Source organism: Bremia lactucae, linkage group LG11 (assembly GCF_004359215.1).
Source record: "Bremia lactucae strain SF5 linkage group LG11, whole genome shotgun sequence".
Taxonomy (NCBI): domain Eukaryota; phylum Oomycota; class Peronosporomycetes; order Peronosporales; family Peronosporaceae; genus Bremia; species Bremia lactucae.
Genome location: NC_090620.1, coordinates 727,218 through 738,106, shown reverse-complemented (window position 1 = coordinate 738,106; position 10,889 = coordinate 727,218). Strand labels below are relative to the sequence as shown.

Here is a 10,889-nt window from a genome sequence, read left to right as displayed (position 1 = left end):
ATCGGGCGGCATGCCAAACATGAAGTCCCGACTTACTGACTTCCAACAGTTGGTTGGAATCGGTAGCGGCTTCAGTTGCGCACTGCTGGACGGTGCAGGCTTAATGCGCTGACACTGTTCGCATAAGCGAATATAGTTGGCCACCCAGATATATAGGTGTGGCCACCAAATTCCTTTGACACTCGTAAAAATGTCTTATCACGGCTCAGATGCCCACTCGATGGTGCATCATGGAGCTCGTGAAGGATTATCAGCATGAGATCTGTGTCATGAGGCACATAGATTCTCAAGGGATCACAAGGTGACAGCTGATGCCATAACAGGCCATCGCGGTAGTTAAAGCGATTCAGCTTAGCTTTTAGGTGCGACGGAAGGATTACCTTTCGTCCACCAAAGTGATCCGACAGCAGGCGACAATTATCGTCCTGACTGTAGCGCTCTTTTATTTCAGAGGCTAATGAGCTCGTCACGTTGTATGCCTTCATGACTGCCAGCGTTGACGGCTGAAATTGTGCTTTAGCACTAGACACACTTTCCTGGTGTCTTACCTTGAAGTCTGGTGTGTTACACCGGACTTGCCCTTCAATTGGTGAATGGTTAGTTTTGTATTTCTAATCATATACACCTTTTTGATGCACAGGACAAGAACACCTCCCATAATGCTTTGGAGGATTTGTCGGCCCCAGGTATCGAACCCGGGACCTCCCGGTCCTGAAGTGAGTGGCGGACCACTACACCACCAGAACGGTTTACCTCGAAGTCTGGTCTGCGCGATAAAGCGCCTGTGTAACTTCCGATACTAATATTGCTGCTTCATTTCCCATCGTAAATCCCTTTTTAACTTTCCAACTTTTATATTTGAACATACTAATAGTAATATGACAACTAGCATTCCGATATTAACATTTCCTGATTAACTTCTTACGTTAATATCAGCTGTGTAATAATTAAATGAATATTTAAAATCGAACCTTCAGTACGTATATCACTACCAATTATTAAACAGTCTAAATATGCCCCCTCGACGTCTATACGCCTGTTTAAATTCCTATACTACTATCGCCTGTTTAAATTCCTATACTATTTTTACCCGTTTGAATCTCCATACATTTGATAATAATTGGTTAAATTTTATAAAAAATAATCCTTTAAATATTTTAAAAGAAATTTTATCATAATCGACAATTATTTTAAAAACAATTAATTTCCCTGATGTGACGGGCGGTGTGTACAAAGTCCAGTAACATATTCACCGCAGCATGCTGTTCTGCGATTACTAGCGATTCCAACTTCATAAGGGCGAGTTTATAAAGCGTCAGCCAAGACATTTGACCTACCAGGCTCGTATTTAATTTTAAAATTAAAAGTTAAAGAAGAATGTAAGCCATCTTGCCATTCTAGGCGAGAGGTGCGGTGAGTTTATTGCAGTCCGACGTGATGCGTGATCCGTATCAACCACAAATGGTTCGGTGCCGAATAGGTGGACACGAAACTTGACAAGAGCATACAATATTGAAAGTAGCTCTTTGTCATGCACGGGGTATTTAGTTCCGCGGTTTTTAAAAGCTGGGACTGATAAGAGATGACGCGGTCAACTCCCTCGTCATCCTTCTGCATGATGGCGCTGCCGATTGCAAAATTACTTGCATCGCAGACGACGCTAAAGGGCTTATTCGCTTCTGTCAATGTCAAAACCGGTGACTCTACAAGAGAGTGCTTTACTGATGTGAACGCATCATCTTGTTCTTTAAACCAAACCCATTCTGCGTTCTTTTTAAGGAGGTCAGATAATGGTTTAGTTTGCTCAGCTTAATTTTTGCTAATTTTATGCAAGTAGTTAGCGAGCCCAATGAATTGGCGCAATTTCTTCACATGCCGTGGGATTGGCCTATCATTTACCGAATTTACCTTTTCTGGGTCTGCTCGTACACCAGGTGAACCTACGATGCAGCCCAGTACAGGTATCTCAGGGACCCTATGACGCACTTTTGCAAGTTGACGTACAATTGGGCGTACTTTAAAGTCTGCAACACAGCGTCTTAATGACGCTTATGCGACTCTATTGTGCTCAGCACGTCCTCGGCCTACTATGCACGAGCACATCGTCAAAGTAATGGGGCGCGTATGCACGGTGCTGACGCATTACGTGATCCACCACTCGATTAAATGTCGCTGGTGCGTTTACAGACCTTGGGGCATCAGAAGCCGCTCCCAGAGCATATCGCTTGGGGTGCTTACAGCTGTTTTGGCTATATCGGACTCTCTCATGAGTACCTGATAGTAGCCATCCTTCAAATCCAACGCGGGAAAGATAGTTGACTTTCATATGGAGTTCAACAAGACATCCTTCCGCGGGATTGGCGTTTGAGCCGGTATGGTCACCGTGTTCAGCTTAACGTACGCAAGAACCACGCGCCATCCACCTGCGGCTTTAAGCACACAAAAGGTCGGGCTGGAGTGAGGCGATTTGCTCTCACGCACATGTCCCGCCTTGGCTCGCTTGTCGAAGAAATCATAGATATAATCGACTTGTTCTTTCGGCAAGGGCCATTGCCTGGTCACACAATACTTGGTGCCAGGTTCGAGGTCTATTTCGTGCCCGATGCCCCTATCTGCTGGTAGGCGGCTACGCACTTTCTCTGGGATTACATCGCGATGTATTCACAGAACATCAAATAACGGACTGTCTCTCAAGGCATCCCAGCCTTGAGCAGCGAACCGTTTCTTTTTGTCCGTTCTAGGACGCTCTCGTCCATTGTGGACGACGAGCAACAATCCACCAAGTTTTCTTCTGAAATTGGTGTGACTATTTCGTGGATCTTTTCTTCCTTTAATTCGGCAAGGAACAGATCCCACGACATATCCGGGAGATTTACTACCTCTCGGCAGATTGAAAGACTTGCCGGAGCACCCCAACTGAGGATGCCTTCGCAATTTCGTCTTTGACGGCCTCGAACACCTCGTTTGAAGGTCCGTCCTCTTTATTAGGAATTGATCCAAAGGCCACTTGTTTAGACGTGCCTTTGATCGTCCTAATCTGTCAGGTACTCGTTCTTCGAGTCACCACGACCTTTGACTGGGAAGCGGGTGCCGTTGCTCTCCTGGCTAACGCACCCCTCCCAACCGCACCAGGCTCTAGGCACTATGCCGGTTCATACGACGCTTGACTTCCTATCAGCTCGCCGTCTACTGCCACAGGCTCTCGGCTCTGTGCGACAAATTGGTGACGTTTGACATTCTGTCAATGCACCCTCAAATGTGTTCGACACGAAATCAGTTGCAGACGACTCTCGCAGGGGAATATCCTTTACGGTGTCCTGCGTAGAGTTCGCAACTGTGCGTGTACGCCAGTCTATCCATGGTTGGTGTTTTGCATACCATGGCATGCCTAGGATGAAGTCGTACGGACTCTCCATACCTAGCACTGTGAACTTCTCCTTACAAGAAAAATCACTAAAGCTGAAGGCGAGTTCTACCTGAACTCCCTCAGACTTAACGAGCACGCCGTTCGCTAAACGAACGGTCGCCTCTTCTCGCTTGCCATCCTGGCAAAGCAACTCAAACATCGCCGGTCTCTTTCTTAGAGCCGCGAGTTTTACAAAATTTTGTGATGCACCCGAATCCACTAGGAGGGTCATCACCTGGTCGTAGCCTCGTACTTGAGCGCTATAGACCAGCAGGGTTGAGGTCCAAAATTTCGAGACCTCAGGGACTATGCTACCCATTTGTTCCACAACTCTGAACTTAGGGGTAGCTTCAGAGTCCGAGTCAGTAGGGCATCTCGCCCCTACTGCGCTCCTGCATTTCCCGACCCCTCGTTGGTCGATGCAGAACTCATGCGTCTCGCACGCTGGTTTTTTCCATCGCCCTCTGGGTAGGGAGTCCTCTTGCTGGGCATCGTTGCCCCAGCAGGGACCCTGGCATAGCAGCGAGCCATCATATGGCCGCGCTTGCCGCATTTATAACAGACAACGTCTGCACTGCGCAACTCTATGGGAGGGATTACTCTTCAACTAAGGTAATTCGGATTGACTCTTCCATCGTCGACGGCACCTTTTCTGAAAATGGCCTGTCGCGATGAGCCATGCCGTAGTCCGTTCATAAACGTGGACACCTTAATGTGCTCCGGAATCGGACCTACGGTAACGGACGCCGACAGCGAGCGCATCTCTTGCACATACTCTTCCAGAGATCGCTTCGCCTGTCGCGCTCCACAGAAACGCACCTGAAGCAACACTTCGTTGTTCGGTGGCTGGTACATGGCGCGAATCTTTGTCTTGAAGATCGCCCATGTAGGATCGCCTTAACGTCCGCCATAAGCGCATAGTAAGCCCACTCTGAGGCCTTACCGCGCAGTTGCGACATGGCGTACGACACCATCCGGCTGTTGTCCTCGATGAGCTGAGCGACACCGCTTTGCTCCACAGCTAAGAGCCAGTGGACAATCGTGTGCGCTGCAGTTCCAACTAACTTGGGCGGGTCCATTCAAATGGGCCTCGGCTGATGCGGCCGGGCAGAGAGCATCTTAACAGTCCTGTTGAGAGCTTCGCTCCGAGCCTGCTCACGCCTTACCTCAATCTGAGTCTGAGTGACGGACTCCGCCGCAGCATGGCTCTGTGTCTTGGACGCAACCCTTCGCTGTCCGAGCACGAATGCCTCAAACTGCTCCAACTGAGCAACATGTTGCTCAAGATAATTCCCCAAGAGCCTGACCAGGGCTTGTTCACTAAGTCTCTGCGTCATGTGCCCTGCCACCTCCCGATGTTGTTCGGAGAGGTGGGGGAAATGAGCCCAATCGATGTTGAGGCGCATCCTCACGTTCACACGCAGAGATGCGGGTCGTGGGAATGAATTCAAGTGCGGCCACGCTCTACTTACACTCACCCTAGCACAGCGAGGAGGCGGTCGAACCAGCTTCTCTTGCGTGCAGTGAGGTAGTTTTGGTGGGCGCTTTAGCGACCTCACCCAACGCACTAAGTACTGTAGTAAAGTGTCGTCACGGGAGCGGTAATACGGCTCCTCGTGCGCACTTACTAAGTTTTCAGACTGATTTATATTTGATCGAATTAAATATAAATACATATTTTTACCAATCAAAATGTCATCTCTGTAGAAAACACTCATATGTATTGCGAGCGTATCTTTCTAGATACCTCGCGTAACGGATGACGCTAGGCGTCATCCCTCCTAATGGGAATGCACCTATATGCATCTCATACGAAAGGATGGGTAACAATGTGAACCACACCCAATGGTGGGTCCAATTACTTTATTTAAGTGATTGATCATCCCCTTAAGTACACTTTGTGTATTTAACGGGGACTGTATCACATTAGGGCATTTTTAGCCCGTTACAAAGACGCTTTACTGTAGCCAACCAAATGTCCTAGAATTAGCCAATCAAATAGCTACAATTTAGCTAATTCATCGTTTTTGTGTCCGGAACGAAAACGTCTGTGTCCCGAACGGCGGCCTTGACCTTTAGTTGCTTAATATTCCTTGCATATAAAATCCTTCCTCTGCCGCGCACAGGCGCCTTTACCTTCATTGTTAGCAGTGTAGGTTAGCTAGTACTAAGGCAGTACTAGCGAAAGGCAGAGTCTACCGAGGAGTTTGCCTTCAGTTTGCAATACTAGAAGTTGCGTTCATCCAGGATCGTATATAAAGCCTAACTGGCCAGTTATGGCGGGCTCTTTTAAAATTGATTTTAATTTCTCAGAACTTTATTCAATTGTTGTGATTTACTTTGTAATATTCTAAAGAAATGCTTTGGCGACCGACTATCGAAATATACATTACTGACCATAGCGCTTTCGTAATGGCTACAGATATACGTTCTGGAGGTTATATATTTACAGCATCAGTCCCTCTCCATTGACCAACCAGCCCTCGAGACGACACGTCCGTTCTCAAAACTATATTTCCGCTATTTTCGCTCTTGGCGCGGCACGTAGCTTTGCGAGTGCAGAGCTAGCTCCGACTACCAGCCGCAATCTGTAACCTCGCATTACTATGTCGATTCACTTTAAGTTCAAGTCAGCCAAGGAGTTTGATACAGTGACGTTCCCGGGTGCCGTCATCCGTGTGTTGGACCTGAAGAAGGCAATCGTGGACAAGAAAAAACTCGCCAAAGGTCTCGACTTTGACCTGGTTATTACAGACGCACAAAATGGAAAGGTCTACGACGACGAAAACATGCAACTGCCTCGTAATACTAGTGTGACTGTCAAGCGCATTCCCAGTCAGCAGCCAGGTAGTGGCCTTCTGGCGCGAATGAAACAAGAAGCGGCGGTGGCTGCAGCTGCGGCTGCTGCTGCGGCCATGCATGCATCACCCCCTGTTACCTCTATCGCCGGTCCATCTCCTGTGCTACCAGTAGGGTCTTCCCCCGTACAGCCGTATGTAGATAAAAGGAATTCTTGTTTTTCTTTTAAAGTGAGACAAGAAACTGACATGTCTTGTCGTATTGTGTTACCGGTTTTATTGTCTTTGGTGCAGAGTAGCGACTCTCTCTCTAAACACAGAAGATGCGGCTACAGGAGCGCAAACGATGGAGGATGAGATGGCAGCACTTGAGTCGATTCATGAACAGGCAGAGGACATGCGTGGCGCAAGGTTAGGCAATAAAACATGGACGGCATCCAGTGGCAGCAATGCGAACAATGTCATGAACTACTACGCTGCAAATGGGCTACAAGGCGAAGCAGGAGGACGAGGGCCTGGTGCTGGCGGTCGGGGATTCGGCCGCGGCGGCCGTGGCGGAGACTTTGGCGGACGAGGAGGAATGGTCAACGGCAGAGGAGGAGGCCGCGGCGCGGTCCCCGGTGGCCCCAGTACCCCAAACCTTGTGGGCAATCCACCGCCGAATTATGTTTGCTACCGATGCGGTACGCCCGGCCACTATATCCAGAATTGCCCAACGAACGGGGACCCTGAATTTGACCAGCACCGCGTGAAGAAGAAGACTGGAATTCCAAAGTCCTTTATGAAAGCCGTGAGTGATCCCAGTGAGATTCCCGTAGGCGGCGGCAAAACGGTAGTGAACGCGCCATGGGGCGGGCTAGCTGTGATAGAACCGCAGAATAAAAACTTCTCTAAATTAATGGCTCAGTCGGGCGGTTCGGCCACCTTGGATCAATTCATTTCGAATCCACCCGAGCACTTGGCATGTCCTCTTTGCAGAAGGCTCATGAGCGACGCCGTACTTATTCCGTGCTGTCAAGAGGTAAGCTAGTAGAATGCTTGTTGCTGACAATTGTCCTGGGAGACAATGGTGTTTTACTTACTCTAAGTCTCGTGTTATTCTCCCTTCTCGTTTTTCGTGACAGTCGGCGTGTGATGAATGTTTACGCAGTGCTTTAATCGATCGCAAGCTAACGTGTCCTCTTTGTAGTGTTAACAACATGTCCCCTGAAAAGCTACTACCAAACAAAGTGTTACGCACGTCAGTAAATGAGTTTCTACGACGTGCACGTACAGAGCAGCAAGAGCGCGAGCAGCTTGTCAAAGAAGCAGAGGAAAAGGCGTTGGCCAAACAGAAGGCAGCTGAAGCAGCTGCAAGCTCTGCTTCCCGGCGTTCAGGTGACAGCGCTGATGCGACTCTCGATATCAAGAAAAGCAAGAAAGGTGACGGTGGGGATGAGGAAGACGATGAGTTTGGCGGAGACATTTTCGGCGATGGAGACGATTTGGAAGGTGCGAACTCACCTCTAAAGTCGCTCACACCCGCTTTTCCGTCCCCTCCTCAACCACCAGAGCAACCTCCGCTACCGAAAGACCAGGCCAAAGCATTGAAAGGAGGTGACACATCTAGCCCTACGCAGAAGCCAGGCGACGAATCATCTACTGTTGGTGGTCAGGCAGCTGAAGTCGCTTTGAATACGTCACCGAGCGCTGGACCACCGTCTGGCAACGATCACGGCCCTACAGGACATTGGGGCCTTGACGACCCTCGTGGTCCCCCGATTGGATTCAATGGCCCTCCTGGCCCGTGGTTTGACGCACGTCTCCGTGGTCAACCTGGTCCATGGTTTGATGGACCCCCTGGGCCGTGGTTTGACGGTCCATTTCCAGGTCCTGGCGGCCGCGGTGGTATTAAGGGCGGTCGTGGGGGTGGTCGCGGTCGTGGCGGCCGTGGAATGCCTCCGTTGGGCTTCTTTGGCGGTCCCGGCCCAGACTACTTCGGACTTCCACCAGGACACCCCGACTATTTTGGTCCTCCCCCGCCGTGGTTTGATGGACCATTGCCGCCATTCTCTGGGCGCGGAAGTGGTGGAGATCGTTGGTTTGAAGGCGATCGGGGACTGCCTCGCGGACGAGGGGATGACCGGCGACGTGATAGCTCTGCTTCTCGCGAGAGGGATCGCTCACGTGCTCGAGACCGCTCGATTGGTCGTCGTGGAGGCGACAATATTAAAAGTCGTAGCTCGCGAAGTGGCGACCGAGAATGGGAGCGCAAGAGGCGCAGCCGTAGTCAAAGTCGTAGTCAAAGTCGCAAGTCAGCGCAGCGGAAAGCGCGAAGTCGGAGCGACTCACGCTCGCGACAAGACAAGCCAAATTGTGAGCAAAGAAAATCGCGAAGTCGGAGCAATTCACGCTCGCGACAAGACAAGCCAAATTGTGAGCAAAGAAAATCGCGAAGTCGGAGCAATTCACGCTCGCGACAGGACAAAAAAAAGCGTGAGTCGAGGAAATCGCGTAGTCGAAGCATAGCACGCTTACAAGACAAGCAAAAAGGCGAGCAAGCGAATTCGCGTAGTCGGAGTAATTTGCGCATGCAACAAGATAAACAGATTCGTGAGCACACGACTTCTTCTCGAGCGTCATTGCTGCGTCGTTCACGTAGTGCAAGCCGCGGTCGCCATCACCGCCGCAGCAGTCGTGATAATGTCAAGTCCAGCAGAGAGAGCAAAAGCCTGAGCAAAGAGTCGACAGCTACCAGCGAGAGGCCCAAGAAACAAGAAGAGAGACATGAAAGCACAGTTAAGGATGTTAATCTGGATCAGATAGCTGCGCCTGCCATTGACCTTGACTTTTTAGCTGAGCCAATGGAGGAGGAAGACATGGCAAGCGACAATGAGGCTCCGATGACTCCAGCAAAGTTGGAACGTAAGAAAAGCGATGAAAGTATGAAAGACAAAGAATTAAAAGTTGATGACAAGCAATTTTCTCGTAGCGCTGACGGTAATCTCAAAAAGAATGATGGTAAGCGCAATGACAGTCGTTCCTCTTCCCGTAGACATGACACCACTTCCAACCGCTCGAACCGTGAGCGTGACCATGTTTACGATTGTAAACGTGAACGCGATCGTGTGCGCGACCGTGATCGTGAGCGTGAACGCAATCGTGCTCGCAACCGTGATCGTGAGCGTAGTCCAGCCCTTGAAAAAAAAGTAGTGTCTTCGTCTCGTTCTTGCCGTAGTCGTTCACGTTCGAGATCACGTCGTGAGGCATCAAAAGAGTCATTTCGACGACGAGCTGATGACAAAAGCTCTTTATTAAAAGCGAAAGATCGTAGAAATGGTGAAGACCGATATCGCGAGCGTGAACGACGTGGCCGCGACCGTAGACGTGACCGCGATCGTAATCGGACGCGTGACCGTGATGACATGCGGAACAAAGACCGACTTCGAGATCATGATAAGGATACTAATAAGGGTATTGCGAAAAGCTACGAGAGGAATCACGGAAACGCTCGCGACGAGGCACATGAAAAGGTTCACGAGAAAACTTCCGTTGAGGCTCATCCCACGACACGCGACAAGATTCGTGACAAGGCTCACGAAAAGTCTTCTGATGAGGCTCATAACACAGCTCACGGCGGAGCTCATGAAAAGGCTTCTGACAAGTCTCCTGGCACAGCTCATGAAAAGACTTTTGACAAGTCTCGTGACAAAATTCGGGGTAATTCCCACGGCAAAAGTTACGACAGAGCTAACGACAAGGCTTATGATAAGACTCGTGATCACAAGCCTCGCGATGATAAGGTTCACGACGTCAATACTCACGACAAGGCTTACAACGACCGTCACGACGGCAATGCTTACCATAAGGCTCACGACAAGAGTTACGAAAAGTCTCAAGACAAGACATACAAGTCGCGCGAAAAGCCTCTTGAAAAGACTCGAGACAAGGGGCACGAGGGCAAGAATAGTGACAAGACTTATGATAAGGCTCACAAAATACCGCAGGAGAGATCGCGCGAGACGTATAACGACAAAGGCGCCGAGAAGGCTCAGGAGCGACGTGATCGCCCTCGTGACAGAAAAGAGCGCGAGAGAAAACGCACTAGTGATGCGGTAGACGGCAAGCCTGTTGCAGGCAATGAACGGAAACGACGTCGAAGCGCTGAAAAGGAGCGAGAACGTCGTGGCGATAAAGGATCAAGTGGCATTAACAATCGACGTGTTGTTGCGACGACGTCTGGCTCATCGCGTGGGTCACGTGGAGGTCGCAACCGCCGTCGTTGTGGTGGCGGCGGAGCCGATGATGACAAGCGGCGAATTGAAATAGAAGGCGAAGGCAAAAATGGTGGCAACGACCGAAAAAAACCTTCTCGCAAGAAAAGTGATGATCGAAAGAGTTCAGGTGAGCCTGCGACAAAGAAGCGGTCCGTGCTGGATCGACTTGGTCCGAAGCTTTAAAAGCAAAAGGAAGTTTGTGGCTTCAGCTTTCAAGCAACATAAAATTGCCTTTTTTTCAAACTTTTGTTGCCAGACTCATATAAAAACGTTTGTATAGTTGAAAAATCACAATTGATTCTTGAAAATTGACCAGATTAAAAGACCTTGGATTCTGATTTTGACTGCACGTAAACTGAAATAAAGACAGCGATTTCATAAAATTTGTTCCAAGTTCGTTTTTTGTGGAAAATTTATTGCTCGAATTGC

The 10,889-nt window shown here is 49.5% G+C and overlaps 1 protein-coding gene across 1 annotated transcript; it reads left to right on the top strand.

Annotated features, from left to right (window-relative positions):
• Nucleotides 1-5,935: 5,935 nt before the first annotated feature.
• On the top strand, nt 5,936-10,643 carry CCR75_008091 (uncharacterized protein; the record flags this gene model as incomplete). The annotated part of the gene is made up of 3 exons (XM_067966146.1): nt 5,936-6,398; nt 6,499-7,225; nt 7,329-10,643. The coding sequence occupies exons 1-3, from the start codon at nt 6,013-6,015 to the stop codon at nt 10,641-10,643; spliced, it is 4,428 nt and encodes a 1,475-aa protein (XP_067817705.1). The 5' UTR covers nt 5,936-6,012.
• Between the last annotated feature and the right edge of the window lie 246 nt (nt 10,644-10,889).